The 21,976-nt window shown below is 36.4% G+C and overlaps 1 protein-coding gene across 2 annotated transcripts; it reads right to left on the bottom strand.

Annotated features, from left to right (window-relative positions):
- Window positions 1–659: 659 nt before the first annotated feature.
- Window positions 660–15,393, bottom strand: LOC137959095 (calmodulin-binding transcription activator 5-like). 2 transcript variants are annotated; one of them, XM_068806395.1, is made up of 14 exons: window positions 15,192–15,393; window positions 14,393–14,518; window positions 9,002–9,117; window positions 8,256–8,344; window positions 7,884–7,970; window positions 7,605–7,650; window positions 7,346–7,502; window positions 6,458–6,613; window positions 6,322–6,380; window positions 5,721–6,062; window positions 4,499–5,208; window positions 1,916–2,465; window positions 1,244–1,552; window positions 660–1,046 (listed from the first exon to the last, which is right to left on the bottom strand). In XM_068806395.1, the coding sequence occupies exons 1-14, from the start codon at window positions 15,253–15,255 to the stop codon at window positions 1,014–1,016; spliced, it is 2,844 nt and encodes a 947-aa protein (XP_068662496.1). In that variant the 5' UTR covers window positions 15,256–15,393; the 3' UTR covers window positions 660–1,013. The 2 variants fall into 2 exon arrangements, with proteins under 2 accessions (XP_068662496.1, XP_068662497.1); XM_068806396.1 differs by lacking the exon at window positions 7,884–7,970 and having other exon boundaries at window positions 661–1,046; window positions 15,192–15,392.
- Between the last annotated feature and the right edge of the window lie 6,583 nt (window positions 15,394–21,976).

Raw genomic sequence — 21,976 nt, 5'->3', positions numbered from 1 at the left:
GATAAAAATTGAAGGGAAGACGGATACTGGCTTCCCAGGTCACACAATGAGGAGTTACGGGAGCTGGACACCTGCTCTTGAGACCATTACGGAAGTTATGTCGGAGAATGAACACGGAGACAGATAAAAGAGTTCTTATTTTTCTTGGTCGAGTCTTGATTATTTAATATTCAGTTGGCTGTTAGAAAACGAATTACTTAAATGGACTGGGTAATCATCTTCTTGGTGAGAAACAGTTAGTTGAACGAATTCCCGACCTAGTTCTGAAAAATGTTTCAGAATCCAGTTAAAATACTTCGTCACGCGAAAACTGAAACTTTAGCTCGGCTTCACTAACCAAAAAGACGTTCGGTTAAAGGGGAACGTTAACGTTAGTTAGCTCATCCAAATTCCATCGACTATGAGAATGGGTTCCACTTCCACTTCCAAATATTTTCCCATTTTGGTCCAGAAATTCTCCATTTTGGCTGTATGGGTCTTCTGTTGTCATTCTGCTTCGTCCTCAGTTATGATCAATACCGCATCAGGTTTTTAACAAAGAAGCCTAACGAACCGTTTGACCAAAATCCGTAACTGGGATTTTAATCTTGGTCCATGGGCAAACCTCGTCTTCACCGCAAGATCTACCATTATGACAGCGGTGGATCATACGAGCCTGTAAAAAAAGACCCGTAAAAAGGATAAGAACATACCCACTTTAATAAATTATTTACAGTAGTTCTCTATCTATTCGACATCAACACCGCTGAACATACCCAGTAGGAAGACTAATCACATCCCAAAACACAATCAACATTTTCAGAACAAAGCATCTTGGGCTCAGAAAAAGTTCAGAAGGGGTCAACTGTACACCTATACTACTTGGATGACCGCTATACAGAAGAAAAACATAGCTGAAGGCATTAGTCTATTGCTTGTATAGCCACCATACATTTTGCTAAGCATTTTTCTCCGGTGGGTCGTCAATTGCTCATCTCTGCTTGGTCGAACCGGCAACAATGAGATCGCTGATGCTAGCTCTGATAAAAAAGCCCTTCATATTCCAACTGCAAAGATCACAGCAACGAAGGTTACTGCAGATGGACCAGCACAAGTGATGCGTGCAAAAAACATGTAAGGACATTCAATCCACTTTGGATGTTTTGTGCAAATCTGATAAAACCTTTTGCACTAAATGGTATAAGAAAGTCTCTAAAATTCACCCGCTAACTTTCTTTTATCAGGAGAAAAGAGGAAAGACTACCTTTGCTTCATCGCAAGCTAGTTTCATTCTTCGATACTCCTTTTGAGCCTGGTGTGATCTGAACATAGCCTGCACCCTTACTACTGATCTTTCAATTCTCTCTTCTGCATGCTTCTGACTGATCTGATAGAAATCCTCCACACCAATAGTATTTTCTGGCTTGACTTCAGCACAGTCTATCTGTTCTGTCTGAAGGCCACGTAATCCTTTTCTCTTTAGTCGCCACCGCAAAATTGCCTTCTCAAGCACTCCAACAGACCAAAGAATCTTCTTGTATTGCCTCCTCATTAGATGTCCCCGGAATGCAGCCTAAACAGGGATCATGACTGACACATGACTTGCATGAAATATACTAAAACGCACATTAAAAAGATAATAACTTCAACCTATGTAGGAATGATAGATAATAAATTTGAATAAGGATGCAGATGGGTCTTGGTGACTAGAAAAATGTAAAAAAATATGCATTTTCTTTTTAGTGGCCAATAAAAGATTTTTTTATGGACAGAGATCCTCTAATTTCACTGACTTAGCCATAAATCAGGTCAGGTGAATGGCATCAATGTACATCCCCCGGTGCTGGAATACTTGTTCAATTTGATTTGCATCCCTAGGCATGGAGCAATATACAAAGAGAAAGAAAGAGAGAGCACTGAGTTTAATAGAACTTGCTTGAATTTTTATAGCTTGATGCCGCATATTAAGGAAATCCTTTCTGATCTTCCAAGTACGAAATCTGTATTGAATTCGAGCAGCTGCTGCCATCCTCTTTTGCATATTGTATTTACGAAATGCATGCTGAATCTTTAATGCCGCAATGATGCCAGCTGCTTCAACCTCAGTTTTTTCTAACTCAGCAGCTTTAGTTTTGAGTTTCAGTGTCTGTTCTCTAAATGCAGCTTGAATTCGAGCAGCAGCAGCAGCAGCTGTACGGTATGCTGCCAATGAATCTCTCATACACAGCTCATCATCATATACATTCTCGGGTTTCACAGGAACAGGAGGCTCACTGGTTTGGAGGGTCCCACTTATGTTACCCGATAATGACATAGCTTTGAAATGTGCTGTTAAACCTTTTTCAGCAAGATAAGCAGCTAGCCCATCATAACCTTTAATGGATGCTAGATCTGCAGCCGTGTATCCACCAGGACATTCAAGAGTTGGATCTGTCACCAAGCTTGGATTGGCCCCAGCAGAAAGGAGAAATGCAACCATCTGTTCCCTGTAGAAAAGCTACATCAGTATGATGCATTATACAATGCTTGAAAAGCAAGAAAATCAGCAATCCATTGAAACAACATGAAGCTACAGTTTCACCACATACAAATTGCAAATACTATCTCAGCCAACAAGTTTGGTAATTAAATAATAATAAATATAATAATAATGAAAATAAAAATAATAAAAGAGGGAGATAGCTATCTCTAATCTCTTCATACCACAGACTGCCAAACCTGAAGAGTAGAGTCTCAGACACATGAAGGTTCAGTATGTCTGATTGCCATTAAATTGGTTATGGCCATTCATCAGACTAAACTGCAGAATAGTAGCTAGGACAGGCCTGTAAATGGATCCAGGGAATATCCAGATCCAATCTTTATCTGAATCCAAAACTGTGGATAATTTTTGAAATCCAGATTCGAAAAAAACTTAGTCAGATGTCTGATATGATATCTGACTTGGTTGGATTGGAACTTGAACCAAAAGTACAGATCCAGCAAATGTCGAAATCCTGAATCTCTGACAATATTATGTATGGTCAATATATATAAACGGACAAAGAAGAAATATGTGATAACTGCGTACTTGGGAATATTACTCTTAATTATGGTTGCACATTTGAGACTTTAAACATATTAGTCTTTAATGTAGTTACATTTCTTTTTTTACTGTTTTATTTACTACTTGTTTGAACATGGATATTATCTGATTGAATCAGGATTCAGATTGGATACTTTATTTAATTTTTGAATTCCGATGTTTAGACACTTGTAAAAGAATCGGACCTGGATACTGCTATATCAGGTCCAGATCTGGTCTGTTTACAGACCTAGGCTCGGTGTCCATTATATGTTTTTGAGTTTTTTTTCTTTTTTTTTAATAAAGGTGTCCACTATATGTCTCTTACCAAAGTTCTTAAATATTAATTCAGGTACTGTTTTCATGTAGAAGGCCAAAAATCCAAATAAATACGATGTGATATAAGGTTCTATTGGGTGGATTGCCCTGTATAGTATATCATAAAAAATCTTGTGGTATTTATTTTGGAAGATGCCTCCTAACTTCAATTAAGTCATTTGGAATAGAGCAGGGCCTAACTTAAATATGGTATTAGAAGAAAGCATCTGTTAGAAAATCTACTGAAGGGCAATTTCGTCATTTTACACTTCCTACAGAGTCCAGCCACTACCCTCTCCTATTCTGTGTTTAGATTTATCTCTAGTTCAAGTTTCATGTAATTTGAATAAGTATGTAGGGAGATATAAAGGTTTTTAAGTGACTAGGGGCATTTTTGTAATTGTCTTTCAGGACTATAAAAGCCCTGGGACTCAAACTCGAGTCCCACACAGAGTCATTCAAGAACTCTGATTTCTGTCTCTGCTCTCTCTCTCTCTCTCTCTCCTTCTCCAAAACCTAAAATTCACTCTTTTTCAGCATCTAATCTGTCGGGCCTAGTTTGTGCCAATTTAGTTTATACCCTGTTTATATTGTCCACATCTCAACACACTACCCATTTGTTTTGGCTTAGACATGAGGGTGGGAACAAACCGACTTGAAATATACAAAAGCTGTTTCTTACATATCTGTAAGTCAATAGTCTGGGGTAGTGCTAATGACATCATTTGAGACTATGATGGTTCGTTAGTGAGAATAATCCAAAAGGTTCACATCAGGAAAAAAACGTGGTAATTATTTGACAAGTCATTTAGAGATGGATGCGGACCCACCTTTACACTATACTAGCCCAAAAAATGGGCACAGTGGGGAGCATAAAATCCCCATATTGACTGGTATGTGCAACACATATCCAATATGATGAGTTGTATGTGCCAAGATGGAAGATCACCGGTATATCTTCTTAAACCAGAGAGACTGAGAGGCCAAGAATTTGTCTTGGTTTCACATGTATTGCGAAACAGAAAGTACAGATAGAGCATGAAGCAAGACCAAACAAAGACAACAGAACACAATCTAATTCATAGAAAGTTCAAATTTACATTTGTATGTTCATGTTCCGAGGGGAAAAAACCGTACCTTCCACAATAAGTTGCCCAATGTAAAGCTGTCCATCCAGAAGCATCTCGAAAATCCAGAGACAAGCCTGAACGTGAAAAAGGATAAATAGCCCAAGTATAACCTAGCATAGCGCATAGATGTATAACCCCCTGACCCATACTGTCAAAGCCAGTTGTCTTACACCCTTCAAGCACTTTTTCCAAAAGCCACTCCCTTAATTTGTTCTTCAAACTAAGCACAAACAAATTCTGATTAGCTTCAGAAATTTGCACTTCATCATTCCCTACTGCCTTCATGAAATTTGACCAATCTTTTTCATTAAAGGGAACACTGCCGATGAATTTTTTGGCTTCCCTTAAGGCATACGGAGAGACTTTGCCGGATAGGATGACATTGCTGGTGGAGGTAGAAAAGAGTAGATGAGCTAGCCTTGTTTGGAGTTGGAATTCTTCCCACTGAGAAAAGCTAGAATTGGCTGATGTTAACCCATCATTTGTACGAGTATTCCAACCTGATCTGTACTCAAAACTCGAAATTTGGCTGATAGGTGTTTGGCCATCCAAAGTCAAATAAAGGTTGACCAAGCCAGGCACACAAGGCAATGCAGTACAACGGAAAACTCCAGGTTGAATCATTTGCATAGGCACCCTTTTATCACCTAGGACACAATATAAACTGGAACCAGCCAGATGCGCATGGGCTGCTTGGAAATTCCCCACCACAATGACCTAGAATAACATAAACACAATAGTTTATGGCTTAGATGCAGAGTACAGCAAACTTCTCTAGATATTAAAGAAAACATACTTAGTTGTGAAATTCAGTTTGTCAGTAGACCCCAATAACTTAGTGAATCACTAGCATGGTAACCATAGAGTTCAATGGCTCAGGCTGCATTTAATTCCCATACATACCGTCCATCAAACATGGTTACAAGTCCAACTTCATGTGTCGGCAACAGGAGATACAATTTAATTACCCTTAATCAAAGCACATTGATAGAATAATATTGCTTATTTAATTAACTTAATAGTTAGACACTGATCATTTAGGGATTAAAATTTGAGTTCAAACATTTGCCACCCAATTTGCGGTCAGTTAACCTGACCTCAGTAGATCCAGACAAGATCCAAAATTTTCAGTCATCTTTAAACTGATCAAAGCCTTTAAAATGGATTTACAAAGATCATGTGCACCGACAGGATCTAAAAGAGCAGTTGTAATGCGGACAAAAATTTACCTTTGTTTCTTCTGTAGAGAAGCCCCATGCAGGTGAAACATCAGTTATATTGAAAATATATTGTTGTGGAGAAAGCTGGTCTGTTGTTGTAGCTAGCCCTGGTTCATTGTCACTTGTGACTGAAATTTCAAGTGGTAATTCGTCAAGTGAAACCGGGATGTCATTTTCAATGTAGTTCACCCACCTCCCAAAGCTGTCTTGAGTTTGGAATGCATTCTTGTCAAACATGTCGAACACTAAATCATTTTTATTTGTGAGCTCGGAGCTTTTTACTCTAAAGTTCATATTGCCTGGTTGCTTCACTGGTACATCGTATGAATTATGAGATCCAAGAGGAGTGCCCTGTAATGATACCAAATAGAGCATACAAAGAAATAAATACCAATTTTTATGAAAGTTAAAATAATTTTATAATGAACTTGGTAGAATTTTCCTGAAAGTTTTTGAAACATTGTTAAACCAATAAAACTAAGGAAAGGTTTCGAGGTTTCACCCCAGGATAAAGTTTTAAGGTAACTATGCATTGAACATATAGATTTAGAGCTTAACTGGCATTCAGTGCCTTGACTCAAATCCAAAACTTCACTACATCGCTACTTACATTATTTCTCAGGTGGCTTGACTCGTATCCTTTCTGCTGTTGAAAGTATTGAGCATCATCTGTAACGACGATGTGAGATGGAAATATATAGAATAATATCACCATTTTTAAATGTAGGGTGCATGAAAGTGCATACTTTTTGTAGCTACAGCAGGACCTGTTGAAGGATCACTATCGACTAAATCTGCCCAATCCAGAGTGTTAATCTCATGAAGCCGAAGTTCATGGTCTTTTACAATCAAATTTGAATGCCAAACTTCAGCTGAATCAACAAGATTAGAAGTACCAGAACCTGCAATAGCATCAAATAAAATTCAGTAAACCAGGAGGGTTGGAGAGAGAGAGAGAGAGAGAGAGAGAGAGATTAGATACTGGGTAGCCGATTAGCTTTGTAGAATTAAAGGAAAAGATTCATTGCCCATATGCTTCATTCCCAAATATCTAAAATGAAGCATGTTAACATTCAGATGATTTAGCCATTCAAATGATCACAAAAACATGTGTCATTGACCCTTGCAGTCATGTTCCATCCTTCGATCCAAAAAACCAAAGATTCATCACCCATATGGCACCATCTTCAAATTATCCAAAATTAAATTTGTCTCAGTATCCAAATGGTTCTAACATTTCACCAAGTAGGTATAGGCAAATGCTTAAGGCAGATCGTAACTATCAAGTTTCATTTGTTTGTCCACCTTATCATTGGTATAGATTCTCATTCAAGATAACACCTTTGGTTGGTAGCATGAAGAGGCCTAGCAGACAAACACACTTTTATCAAGAGGCCAACCACTATTTGATTGCCCATAATGTCAGAGATAATGTCATCACTTTCTAGCAAACATTGATAGGTGAGAAGCTATGTGAACAGTAATTTTTTATTGGTCTTTATTGGTCCATCAAGATTGTTTTCTACTTTTTCTCTTGATTGTTTATTGGTCCATCAAAGGGCACAATTATCATTCTCCAGTGAACAAAAAACTGGTAGGACAAGAATCGTCAATATTGAGTCACCAGGAGTCACCTTCTAAACCTGAATCAATTTCTTCAGATAAAACTCTGGAAGCAGAGCCAGAACTTGAATACAACGGAGTAAGTGGAGAGGTAGTATGCACTCGGGTGGAGAAGGACAAACCTTCCTTGCATTCTTTGGGAGAGATAAGAGACTGATTTCCACTATCCTGACATTTCCATAAAACGTAGGAAATAAAAATATCAATGTCAGTTCATATTAAGCTAATGGACCTACATCTGAAGCTTGAGGAGTTAACTGAAACTCAAACCTCTACAACTTCACGATAATGTACAAGAACTATGTGCTCATGCTTCCTGGAAAAAAACGAAGTTACTGAAAAAAATTATCATACAGAGTCATAGGAGTTAAATAGTAGAAAAAAAGAGTTAAAAAAAAATTAGAAATAAATATTAGCATGAAAATGATATGGGAAATGAACTTGCAACTTCAGGTAGACGGAGTAGAAGCACATAATTTAACAAACAATCCTGTGAAATAACATAGATAATTGGGAAGGGAAAAAAACTAAATAATGTCCCATATGTACATGATTGTGTAAGGACGAAGATTCATCCAGTCTAGGCCAGGCCGATGATGTAAGTGACTCGAGCAAGAAAACAGAAGTGTCTGTTGCCTGACATTAATTAAATCCCCGATCAAACACATTTTGCATGAAATTCAAATCAACTTTGTTTTGCAGTTCAATCTTAAAGAAGTTTCTTCATATTTATTAACATGAATCTACCAACTAAAGAGCACTCTAAAAAGAAAGTGTGAGTTGCCAATGACTAATTAGATACCTGATAAAACTTATTTTGCAAGAAATTCCGATCAACTTTGTTTCACAGTTCAATCTAAAAGGATTTTCTACATATTTATTAACATGAATCACAACTAAAGAGTGTTCTTCAATTCATACTTGTCAAGTAGCCAGTACAGCCTGCGCACAAAGTTTGAATTATCTTGGCCATGAGCATAATAGACATGTATCCTGTCTTGATCCCCAACCTGCACAATGAAACAAAGGCCTTAAGTGCTACCAGCATTTTAAGAAACAAAACAAGATATTTTGTTCCCAAGAAAAAAAGTAGGACTGTGATTTGGTGCAACCTATAGACCAATCTGAGAATGGGAATTTGTTTTCGCTGACAGCCTAAGGCAGATTTTGGAGGAGCCTATTGACCATCTGAGAATGAGAACTCTATTCATGAAAATTTTATAGATATATTTTTTTTGTGAAAAGGCTTCTTTCTACCTTCTGTATAAACATCTGAGAATGAGAACTCTATTCATGAAAATTTTATAGATATATTTTTTTTGTGAAAAGGCTTCTTTCTACCTTCTGTATAAACATGCACGTTGCATGTGTATTTGTGCATGCAGAATGCATATGCATCTAAAACAGGCATCCAGCATGAAAGTGGAACCTCTATTCAAGAACAGTCCGGGATGGATTGTTTTTTTTAGTGTGGAAAGACTACTTTCTACCTTCTTCTGTATTCACATGCACGTTGCATGTGCATTTGTGCAAGCAGCATGGACATGCATCTAAAATGGGCACCATATGAGAGTTGTAATATACATGGTTAAAAAATGCTACCGTGCTTACATAATTTAGTGAGAAAAATTTTAAAAATGAGGAACCAAAATGACAGTATCACTCACTTTTAAATGTTCGTGAGCTTCTTTAACTGTCTTTCCATCCTTCTTTTTCTTCCAATTATGGCCATCTTTCCGGAAGTTCCTGAGCATTTTACGGTCAAATAAAACAATCGTACCCCCTGAGAAGCATTTTAGTGAAAAAGAAACGGAAAAAGGTTAGAATGCTCAAGCATTGTTTCTTTGGTAATTAGGATAATGGAGCATCATTAAGACATGATAATCTTTTCAGAGTTGAAACTTTTCAAATCATGTGGCACATCCTTCCCTAGAACAACAGACACTAAGAGGAGATTTAATAATAACATAAAATTCCATATGAAACTTTCCAGTGATGTTAGATTCTAGGGTTTCATGCTTTAAAGAAGTTTAGAGAAGAAGGAGAAGAGAAAAGAAAAGATGAAGAAGAAGAAGAAGAAGAAGAAGAAGAAGAAGAAGTGAAGGTGAAGAGATGGAGAGTACGAGTTTGAGAGAAGGAACTAGGATGCCTTGATGAGGAGCTCGTGTATGTGCACACCCTCCTTATTTATAGTTGAGGTTCAGAAACCCTAGTACATGAGGAAAAAAAAAAAGACTTAAGGTACTTCATAATTACAAGTTGTGCCACTCATCTACTTAATTACAAGCCAGTAATGCTTCTTCAACACTCCCCCTCAAGTTGGTGCAAAAACATCAAATAATCCCAGCTTGGAGCAAGTGATAGAGAGAGGTCCCGTTGCAATAGCCTTTGTAAAAATATCTGCCAGTTGATTTTTGGAAGGAATGTACAACATAGATATGACATCGGCTTGTAATTTTTCCCGAATAAAATGATAATCTATTTAAACGTGTTTTGTTTTTTCATGGAAGACTTGATTGGCTGCAATGTGAATGGTCGCTTGATTGAGTTGCATGGCCTTGGTATTTTTGAAACCAAGTTTTGTCATCAAGATTTAAGCCATATGACTCACTTACCGCATGTACCGTGGTCTTATATTTTGCCTCGACACTTGATCTCGCTAAAACACTTTGTTTTTAACTTCTCTAAGTGACCAGATTTCCTCCTATAGTTGTATACCAACCAAAAGTCGATTTTCTATCATCAGGAAAACCAACCCAATCTGCATATACAAAACCTTCGATATCAATATACCCATAACATTTATATAACAACTTTTTACCTGGATTTTTCTTTAACTACCGGAGAATTCTCTCCAGTGCTATCCCAATGAGCCTATTGAGGCTGATGCATAACACTTATAGAATAAGATATATCTGGTCTTGTAATCGTGTGATAGATTAATTTTCCAACCAACCGTTGGAATCTACTAACATCAACATTATCACCTGATTCAGCACATAGCACATTGGGTTCTATAGGTATATCAGTCGGTTTACAACCAGACATTCTAATTTAATAGATGAAGAACATACTGAATTTGAGACAAAATTATACCATAACTGAATTGAAGAACTTCTATACCCAGGAAATATTTTAGTCATGGGTCTTTGGTTTGAAATTCCAAATTCAAACATTTCTTCACTTGTTGAGTACCACTGCTATTGCTTCTTGTGATAATAATATCATCAACATAAACAACCATAAGAATTACACATTTTATAGTTGATTTTGTAAAGACCGAGTGATTGCCTTCACATCTTGTGAACCCAAGGTGGATAACAACCACAAGAAATTTGTCAAACCAGGCATGATAAGACCATTTCAACCTATGAATAACTTTATTCCAATCATATAACCATGTAGTTGAATCATATAAAACTCCTCTAATAAATCTTCATTCAGAAATGCATTTTTTATATCTAACTGATAAGTACAACATTTAAAATTGGCTACTAGAGAAATAAGAACCCGCATAGAATTCAACATGGCCACCGGAGAGAAGGTTTCATCATAGTCTATACCATAAGACAATGTGCTCCTTTAGCAACTAGCTTTGCCTTGTATCGAGCTACTGTACCATCAAAATTACATTTTAATGTAAAAACCTATTTGCAACCTATGGCCTTCTTAGACGGGGGAAGAAAGGACAAGTTCCAAGTATTATTTTTATACATTGTTAGCATTTCTTCGGCCATAACAGTTTTCCACATTGCATATTTTGAAGCCTCTTCATAAGTGGAAGGTATGATGGAAGATGATATTGCAGCTAAAACGAAATACAACTTGAAGACAGCTGATGAGTGGATAAAAATTGTGCAATAGGGTGATAAGTGCTTGAGCGAGGTTCTTCGCAAAGAGCGATAAGTATAGTGTCATAAGGAGGTCCATACATAACAGGAGAAGGTGGAGGAGAATGTACCTCAAAAACATCATGAGACTCCAGATATGAGTTATTAGCGGTTGGAGAGAGAGAGAGATCTCAGGTGCTGAGGTAGATGGCAGCTCCTCTTGTGGAAGGGGGGCCTCTACATATTTTCTCCAGTGGCTGCTTGCAGACTTAAAGGGGAGCCTCCTTCCATGCTTAATTTTTTAACTTTAGAGCAGCATAATTAAAGCCTAGAATCCCAGCTCTGATACCATGTTAAATTCTAGGGTTTCATGTTTTAAAGGGCTTAGAGTAGGAGAGAAGAAGGAGAAGAGAAAAGAAGAGAAGAAGATGAAGAGAAGGTGAGGAGATGGAGAGCGCGAGTTTGAGAGAAGGAACAAAGATGCCTTAATGGGAAACTCGTGTGTGTGCACATCCTCCCCCTTAGTTCTTATTTATAGTTGAGGGTTAGAAACCCTAGTACATGAGAAAGAAAGAACTTAAGGTACCTCATAATTACAAGTTGTGCTACTCATCTACTTACTTACAAGATATTCCACTAAAGCTTCTTCAATATGTGGCAAAGGTAACCAAGTTTGACTCTTCTAACTAAAATGAGAGCTAAACTCTTGAACATTTTAGAGAAAGAAATAGCTAATTGCTAAATCAGTTATACTTTTTACTGTAAAAAATGTTGACATTGTAGAGACCCATAGTGAAGAGAGGTGATGAGACAAAGAAGAGAAACATAGAACAAAAAGGAAAGAAATAAGAAGAAAAGAACCAATTCAACATAAGTCAATATTTTCTTCCTAGCCCCAGAATATTTATTTATAAGTATCATATCATCCCCCTCCTCATTTTAATGGCATTCTACCTTCAAAGTTTACATCGAAATCAAATTCACAAGTTTTGAAATTATACTAGGACTTCTTACACTCCTTTCTTCTCTCTTTATATATTGTTCTATGTTTCTCTTCTTCATCTCATCCACTTTCTTCACTATGGGTCTCTAGAATTTCAACATGACATCAAAGAAAATTCTAAAGTCCATAATGCTATGGCTCAAAGCCACAATAGTTTTTTCAGCAATGGAATTTCCACCAATTGCAGAGTGATTTTCCCCCAAAAAAGTATTGTCTTTTTATATTTCCTGTTGAATGGTGTCAAAAGCCCTACGTCTAGTTTTTTTTACGAATAAAGTTCAGAAATCTCCAAATATATTTAAGTATCATAGAACGTAGCAACAATTTCTCATGCAGGGCTCTCAAAATCTGGCTTTGATACCATGTTGAAATTCTAAAGCACCATAGAGCTAGGAGTTTATGAGTTGATAAAGAAAAATGTAAATAAATATAAAAATAAAGAGAAGAAGAAGAAGAAGAAAGAAGTGCATGACTTAGTTATCAATATCATATCATCCACTCCTAGTTTTAGTGGGACCTACTTTCAAGTTTACTCAAAATCAAATTCATTACTTTCCCAGTAATACCAAGACTTTCTATACTTGACGAAAAGAAAATGAATTTTTACATAAAAATAAAAAAAAGGAAGTAAAACAAACCTCAAAGTGAAGGAAAAGCAACTTAAAGGTGACCATATGACAACACAAAATAGAGCCCAAATCACCCAAAAGAGGAAGAGACTTTTCTTTCAGAGAAAAGCTAATAATTCTCCGTAAGGTGAAGAGACAGAGCTAGTGGAAGAAAGAGGCAAGGAGAATTGTGGGGGATGCAAAAAAAAAAAAGACAAAAGGGAGTAGTGGCAAAAAAAAATGAAAGACACCAATCAGACTCATTCATAACTTTTGAGGACTCACCGAGCTCTAAGTTTCCCTAGCATTGCAGTTTGCAGCTTCAGCTAGATTTCAAACATATATTATAACTTTTTAAGAAGAAGAGGTAAAAACCAAAAAGTTACAATTTTTACAAATGCAGTGACAAGTTCAGAGAAGCTAACTTTAAGAGTACAAAGTGATGACACAATCCAGCATGTCCTCTTACATTGTGGATTTTCGTGGCAAGTCTGGATGAAGATTTTTCAAAAGATTGGGCTCCAAGTGGGGCTACATCAGGACATCTTTGGCACCTTTGAGATGGTTTGAGAGATTCATCTTCCTCGGCTGGGCAACTTAATACTTTCGGCCTGTCTTGCGCATGTTCCATGGTACATTTGGCTCAAGCGGAACAACCGGAGATTTAACTCCAAAGCTAGCACCCCGGACAACACGATTTCTTATGCCGTTGGCCTCATCTCGAGTTGGCTTCATACAAGGAAAGATTTTGCCACTCTATCTTCTACCATATGTTTGGCCCCTGCAGAACTCTGAGTATGGCTATCTGGGATCCTCCCCCCTGCGACTGCATTAAGCTGAGTTTTGATGGTAGTGTTATTGGCTATCCTGGGCCGGTTGGAGCAGGCAGTATGTTCAGAGGTCACAATGGAGACATTATTCTTTTTTATACTGGTCCGGTGGGCATTGCCGATTTTAATACTGCTGAAGTTAGTGCTCTACTGTTCGGCCTCTAAATCTTCAGGATCATCTCCATGGCAAGTTAATCATTGAAGGTGACTCGAAGACTGTTATTAGTTGGTGTTCCAAAGACTACTCCCCCCCTTGGCGCCACTGGCCCATCATTGATAGTATTGTTGACATTGTATCTTCTACCCATTGTAATTAGAATCTCATTCCTATATCAGTCAACTCTTTGGCTGATAAATTGGTAAAATTTGGAACTTCCCAACAATATCTCATTGCTTGGGAAGACTTTCTTCCTTTTTAAATTGCTCTTTTGAGCTTTTGTCTTAATAAAAATCAGCATCATTTAAAAAAAAAAAAAAAGTACGAAGTGATGCAATTGGCAGCACACCCTGAAAAATGCCAACAGCATAGCTGACACTTTAGCTAGAGAAGGGGTTCCCAGGCAGCACCTCGCTGTGGGATTGTCTCTTCCCCTTTGACCCCCCTTGTTCGCCTTTTATTTTGTCTTTGCTTTCCCTTCTTCAATGGATTTCTTTTTGTTCACCATTAAAGAGAGAGAGAGAGAGAGAGAGAAAGAGAGAACAAAGCGATGCAAGTAAAAAAAACTATATACAAGAAAATAAGAGAAAGTTTAAGAGTTCTATCTATAAGAGAAGAAAATTAATATACCCTTTGGTAAGTCCACTGGCTTGACATTGATGTTAAAATAGTTATAGTTACACAATATTGCATGAATCTCATTTGGGCGTAGCCACCTTGCACCAGCCTCCTCCTTGATCTTTGTAATATCCAAGTCTGCCATGACAGAAGAGAACAGACTCAGTACCCTTATATCAAACCACTTCTTACATTTATCAAAATTTGAAATTGATTTGGGTATTCATCATTCGTTTTGGAGTCTGATGAAACTGATTTTTCTTGATAGTTTTGGCTGAGATTTCAACTTTGGGTCAACTTGCACGTGAAAATTTCTAGTTGTAGTGTCACATACTGCCAGTACAACTGAAACAATACACTTCACCCATTTTTCATAATCAAGATATTTCTTTGTGGGCAGTTCAAATGAGCCCAAAATAGATAGAAGAAACAGCATGATTTTCGTTTTGCTTCTTCTTCAAGTTGTTGCTTTTGAAGATTCAGCATGAACAAACAAGCCTATTGACTAGGCAGAATGAACAGTGAGTGCAACCCCATAGTTTATATTCTGCGGTTTTTTTTCTTTTAAACTACTTATAACATTCTGAGGCAAATAAAACAACAAGAAACTTGTTTTCCGGTCCTAAACTCGATAGCTTAGTGACTTTCAGTGTTATGATATGCTGAAGAGATAGTATGAAGGAAGAATGACAGAAGGAAAAAAGCTCCAAGATAAAAATACATAAAACCTTGGTATCCGAGTTCCAGGCTAAATCAAGACAAAGAAAAAAAAAATCAAAAGAAAATTCACAGTAAAGAACACCCTCTTCACCTTCCATCGTATAAAACCCATGAATCTCAGAACCAACAAGTCTTCCTTGGACGCTGCCTTCCATAGCGAAACCGCCCCAAATCCCCACCGACACCAATACACGAACAATCAAAAGAAATAAAAAAGAAAAAAAAAGCGTACAGAAACCTAATAGGAGACACAAGTTCACGAGCTGGGGACCCCGGTGAAAGCTTGAAAAAACGTAAAAGTTCCTGTAACGGGCCTGCCAATAAACAACTCCCAAGAGAGGAAAACCTCTACTAAAAGAGGGAACAAGTAGGGTAGCCTCGATAAAGTCAACATTCAACAAGAAAAAGCAGTAATTCACGTTCAGATTGACAGTGCAAGGACAAGTCGGTCCATGGAATTGAAAAGGAACCATTCAAGACATAATGGTTGCAGAATGCAGAGGAGAGAGAGAGGCATAATTACGTAAATACACGTCATAGTTTCCTATATTGGTCGCCTTGTTTATGCTTTTCTTTACTTGTAAATACAAGAGCCGCCGGCTCCGGCGGAGCCAAGTGCACTCCGCCCGTCGCCCCACCCTCCAAGACAATTTTGTCTACTTTGCTTGGCCGAATGTCGCCGGATCTTTGTAGGCCCCAGACCTTCCTTTGACCTTTCTTTGACCTTTTTATAAATAAAATAAGATAAGCTTGATGTCGGCCAATGTATGTAGACACGAGTGTCGGTTTCAGTCTTTCAATACGTGACCCACCTTATCGAAAAGAGTTAAGATTAAGTCGACACGTATGACATGTTCGTAGACAGGTGTTAAGTACGTGACACTGACACGGCATGCATTGTGGGCCATGAACCTTCACTGTCACCTAGTCAGCATCGACTGGAGCTTCTTTGGTCTGCAATTGGAGTAGGGCCTGTATAAGGCTCTAAAGTTCCAAAGCTTGTCCCAATTAAGCATGCTTGGAATGGAGTTTAGGTTTAGAAATTGAGTGTGTGTGATTTGGAGTTTAGGATGTTAAGGATTTGAGACTTGATTTACTATAATTAGAGTTTATATCATTTCAAATTGGGTAGGGGTGGCATCAATCCGAACTGGTTCACAAGCCACTCGAGCTCGGCTCAATTCGATTTTTCTAGATCTTGAACCGAGTTCGAGATACAGACGAGGCTCGTTTAAGTTATCAAGTTGAGCTCAAACGAACTAAGGTTTGGTTCGAAAGTTTACGAGCCGGCTCGTAAACTTAACTAAACCTAATAGCCAAATGTCTCCGAGTTTCGACTAATAGACTTAAAATTCATTATTGATTCACCCCATCCAAGTAAACACGTTTTGCCTCCCCTCAAGCTAGGCTTTTATAAACCTTCATCTCATGCTATTTTCCTTTTTTTACCTATGTGAGACTGATAAATCTTTAACGAATAGATGAATGAATAAAGAAAAGGAAAATGAATGGAATAAAGAAAAAATAAGTGAAAAAAAGGAAAACGATAAAAAAGGAGGAGACAAGTGAAAGAAAAAATAAAAAATAAAAAAATAAATTATAATTATAATTAATATTTAAAATGAGGAAATAAATAAAAATTATTTTATAAAAATATAAAGAAAAAATAAGGGAAGAAAAAAAGGAAAATGAAAAAATGGAGGAAAAGAGTGAAGGAAAAAAAATTAAAAATTAAAAATGAATTAAAATTATATTTAATGTGAAAATTGAGGAAATAAATATAAAATATTTTATAAAAATATAAAGAAAAAATAAGGGAAGAAAAAAGGAAAAAAAGGAAAATGAAAAATTGGAGGAGAAGAGAGAAGGAAAAAATAAAAAATAAAAAATTTTAAAATTTAAAATGAATTAAAAATATAATTAATGTGAAAATTGAGGAAATAAATATAAACTATTTTATAAAAATATAAATAAAAATAAGGGAAGAAAAAAATGAAAAAATGAAATTGAAAAAAAGGAGAAGAGAGAAAAACGAAAATAAAAATAAATAAGAGTGTAAAAACAAAAGGAAAAAGGAAACAAATAGCACAAAGAGGAGAAGAGTGAAGGAAAAAAATAAAAAATTAAAAAATATATTTAATTTTTAAAATGAATTAAAACTATTATTAAAGTTAAAAATGAGGAAAATAAATATAAACTATTTTATAAAAATATAAATAAAAAAGGAAAAAAAGGAAAATGAAAAAAATGGAGGAGAGGGAAAAAGGAAAAGAAAAATAAATAAGAGTTGCAGGACAAAAGAAAAAGGAAACAAATAGCAAGAAGAGGAGAAGAGTGAAGAAAAAAATTAAAATATATATTAAAAATTTTAAATGAATTAAAAATATAATTAAAGTGAAATTTGAGGAAAATAAATATAAACAATTTTATTAAAAATATATTTTTATACATGAGAAATATTTTGTTAATATTTTCTTGTAAAATTGAGCCATGTTCTTAAATCATTGTATGTAAATTTTGTTCTTAAAAGTTTATCTTGTTCATAACTTATAATGTATTTCAAGTCTTTGTGATTTGAGGGCCGCCAGATGAAAGTCGGGAGCAGTAGATAAAGGAGATGAACTTGATCATTGAGACTCAGTTATTAATATGAATTTTTAAGTAAATAAGACTCATCTAGAGTACCCTTTCAATTTAATTGACCCATCACAAAGACAAATTTTGTGACATACAAAATAATTTGTAGTGTTGGTAATAAAATTTTATTAAAAACGAAGCCAGATTAGTGATTTTTTCAAGAAATGTTGAAAAGATATTTTTAGTAGAAATACATTTCTAGGGACTATTAGTGCCTCATTTTTTTGGAAATATTTTTCTAATTGAAAATTCATAATAAAAAAATCATATAATTTTCAAAATAAGATTTTCCTACCAAGATGGGCTAGAAAACGGTATAATTTTTTTTGAATAAGTATTTGATAGTTGATGTTGTAATACTTTTAGCATGAGGCAATTTTCATAGCAATTTTGTGTTTGACATTTTATTTGATTAAAAATTTATTGATAAGTATAGTAATATATTAGATTGATTATTAATTTTTATTTACTTATCTGGAAGAGGCAATAAGGGTCCATTTAACTTTCCTAAGAAAATTTTAAAATATTTTTTTGTAATTTTCTAGTAAGTCACTAATAGTAATAAGATTTTATTTAAAAGTTTTTTTGGAAATATGTATCCTAGGAAAAATATTTCTAGTTTTTCCTATAATATAAATTTTCAGCTAGGGGCACTAAGGAGGTCATAGTAAATTTATGGCCAGATTCAAAAATTATAAAATAAGCTAGACAACATTTGTGGTAAAACAAATTAATATTGGTGCGTTCTAATCCATTATCGAGATTAAATCCTGAACTTCCCCTATCATTCTTTTTTTTAAATGTATCCAAAATTTTATATGTAATTTATTTGACATATATTTTATGCAGAGTATTAAATGTAAGTTGAAGCTCGAACTTGGTTAAAATTATTAGGTTCGAGCTCGATTACAATTTTAGGCTCAAGGCTAGGGTTGGCTAGAGCTCGAGTTCGAAATATTTAAATCAAGCTCGGCTTGAACATAGGAAGGTTTGAGCTTGGCTCGATTCGATGCCACCCTTATGCCCAATTTTAAGTAGAGGTCAAGCCTAATTTTTTGTAAAATTTATGCCCAATTTTATGTAAAATATATGCATAATTTTATATATAATTTATTTGATATGTATTTTTGAAAAGTTTTAAATGTATGTTGGAGCTTGAACTTGAAACATGTATTTTTTGAAAATTTTTAAATGAATATTGAAGCTCGAGCTCGGCTCAAACTTGGTTAAAATTATTGGGCTCGAGTTCGATAACAATTTTAGGCTTGAGGCTTGGCTCTAATCGAGCTCGAGTTCGAAATATTTAAATCAAACTCGGCTCGACTAGATGCCACCCATACCTAGAGGGCCGACATATGAGAAAAATTGATTACCGGAATGATCCGAAATAACCCCTGCGAAACCAAAAATCTTAGGATTACCAAGAGAAGAGCCATCAAAGTTCAACTTAAGGTAATTGGGCTCAGGAGGAATCCATTCCTACATGATCGGGACTTTGTCCCAGAGTGCATCATAGCCAAATTTCTCCAGTTTTTACGGATAGGGGTGCCCAAAAACGAGGAGAAAGACTTCTTAGTCAAAAGCCAACTAAATATATGACCCACCACTCGATCCGTGACCCGATCTACAGATTGACTTTTTGCATCAAATCACCTTCGATTGTGCTCATTCCAAAGCCCCCACAGAATGAAACTAGCACAAACAGAGAACATTACTTTTTCAAGGCCAGGCAAAGGGGTACCAATGAGCGACTTACTGAACAAGATCAAATCAGCCGACATGCAGAATTGTAACCCCAACATACTAAGAATGGAAGTCCACACCTTCCAAGAGAATATACATTGAAGCAAAATGTGGCTTATGGTTTTAACTTCAGTGTTGCAAAAAGGGCACAAGGGGGTCAATTGAGGGGTGGCATCTTCTTCTAAGCTTGTCTGCCGAGAGAATATTGCCTTGATAGGCACTCCACATGAAGAATTTTATCTTTGGAGGAGCACATAGACGGCATACGAAATAGATCTCATGCTCCCTCAAAGACAAATTCCAGCCATTAATGAAACCATATGCAGATGATACAATGAAAGTGCCACTTTTGTTCGACCACCAAACGAGCTTGTCTGCCTCGAAAGGATGAATTTTAACCGAGATAGTTGAGTCCATCAAGCGACTAGCCTCCAGAGCCTCAGTATCTGAAAGACCCCTTTTAGGGTGAAGGCTCATACTACCCCCCTCAAAAATATCAGCTACTAATATGTCTCTACGAGATGAGAGGAGAAATAGACTTCTGAAGGCAATCTATAATGGCACTGTCCCATCCAAAAATCTTCCCAAAACTTGAGTGATTTGCCGTTACCAACATAGTACTTGCAGAAGAAAATTTTGGAAGTAGAGAGTATAATGCTCTCCATATTGAGGATAAACCTCTCTGATTACTTCATGACATCCACCAATGAGAGTCACCCCCAAGCTTAACATGAACCATTTCCTTCCAAAAATTTGAAGAATGGGTATTGAACTTTCATAACCATTTTAGAAGCAGTGATTGATTCATATCCTTGGATTTCCGAATTCCCAGACCACCCATATTTTTTGGCAAGCATACATCATCCCATCTGACTAGATGATATTTAAAGGCATCGCTTGATCCCTTCCATAGAAATCTTTGTTTGAGCTTATCCATAGACTTATGGATGTAGGACAGGGCATAAAAGATAAAGCATAGTTTGGAATGCCTGCAATGCAAGACTTGAGAAGGATGGGTTTTCCAGCCTTACTAAGTAGACTCCCCTTCCAGGTTGCTAGCCGGGATTCAATTTCCTCAACCAATGGATTACAAAGATTCTTGCAAATACGACCATTGAATAATGGTAGGCCAAGATAGGTTGTTGGTAGGTGGCTTGTAGAGCACTCAAATATACTTGCCATCTCTGCAAGGAGCTCAGGGCTAACATTGAAGCCCATCAGAGAGGACTTTTTCCAATTGACTTTCTACCCAAAAGCTAATTCGAAGAGACCCAAACCGCTTTAATCTTTCTAGCACTGCCAATGTTACCTATTCCACATATGATGCTATCATTTGCATACTGAAGTATGGGAATATTAAAAGCCTGTTGGGTACTAGTAGGAGAGGGCCACCCAAGATTGCCAACCGAGTAAAACATAGTAGATAGGAATTCACCAACCAAATTGAATAGAAGCGGGGAAAGCGGATCACCCTGTTTGATTCCTTTATTCCCTTTGAAGCATCCACAAACTGAGCAATTGAGGAGAAGAGAATAAGAGGCCGAGTCCACACAACTTTTGATACAGAATCTCCATCGTTCACCAAAACCCTATTTTTCTATTATCTCATCGAGCAAGATCCAATTCACTCTGTCGAAGGCCTTTTCAAGATCTAGCTTCAGAGCAATTCTTGGATCCTTATTACGCTGGAAATGATCAATGAGTTCATGTGCTGCCATAGTGGAGTTCAAAATCTCTCTTCCTTTGAGAAAAAAATGCCTTGCCCTCTGTGGATAATTATTGGGAGAAGAGCTTTTAAATGATGAGCCAAATTTCTGGCTATAATCTTATAAGCACTTATGACGAGACTGATAGGCCAGAAGTCCTCTGGTTTCTCAACACTAGCTTTCTTCGGAACTAAGGCAATAAAAGATGCGCTGATACTACGAAAGGTGATACCATTGTTGAAGAAGCCATGAATCATTGCTATGATATCCTCCCTGAACCGAGGCCAAAATCTTTTTAAAAAATCTCCATTGAAGCCATCAGGGCCCGGTGCCCTATCACTTTCCATGCTTAAAACGGCCATTTGATATGTAGATATGAATTGAGATTTGAATTAAATTAGAAGTATTTCGACTTCTGAAATTTTATGGTTCCTTGTATTTTGTGTATAACTAGTTGAAGGTAAATGTGGGATAGCAAAATTGAAGATTGTGATTTAGGTTGAAGTGGTTTACGTTTTTTTTTGAAATTTCACATACTCCTTCATTTCAGGCATAATTAATTGGGTGTTGAATAGGGTTGTTGAAATTGAGGGCTTGAAATCATTTATGCATGATTAGGCTTTCTGAAATTCCTGTTTTTGTTAAGTTTGTACTGGACTAATTGGGTATCGAACAAAGGCCAAATGAATGCTGAAAAATGTTAGGGTAAAGATTTTTCATATAAATACTAAAGTGCAAGATTGTGAGATTGAGTGAAAGGCTCTATAACGAGCAATTGTGAGTTTCTTGT

This window comes from Aristolochia californica, unplaced genomic scaffold (assembly GCF_029961685.1).
Source record: "Aristolochia californica isolate CCGP_79_NKW_82.1479 unplaced genomic scaffold, dmAriCali1.0.hap1 SCAF_3, whole genome shotgun sequence".
NCBI lineage: Eukaryota > Viridiplantae > Streptophyta > Magnoliopsida > Piperales > Aristolochiaceae > Aristolochia > Aristolochia californica.
Note: the sequence above shows the minus strand (reverse complement) of the source record. Positions and strands in the feature narration are given on the sequence as shown.

Excerpts from the sequence above, each read along its gene's own strand:
- LOC137959095 (XM_068806395.1), bottom strand. The coding sequence starts at position 15,255 with ATGGAAGGCAGCGTCCAAGGAAGACTTGTTGGTTCTGAGATTCATGGG. Across the intron at positions 2,466-4,498 it reads TGGGCAACTTATTGTGGAAG|GGAACAGATGGTTGCATTTC; the intron begins GTACGGTTTTTT and ends GCTTTTCTACAG. Across the intron at positions 1,553-1,915 it reads ATCAAGCTATAAAAATTCAA|GCTGCATTCCGGGGACATCT; the intron begins GCAAGTTCTATT and ends ATCCCTGTTTAG.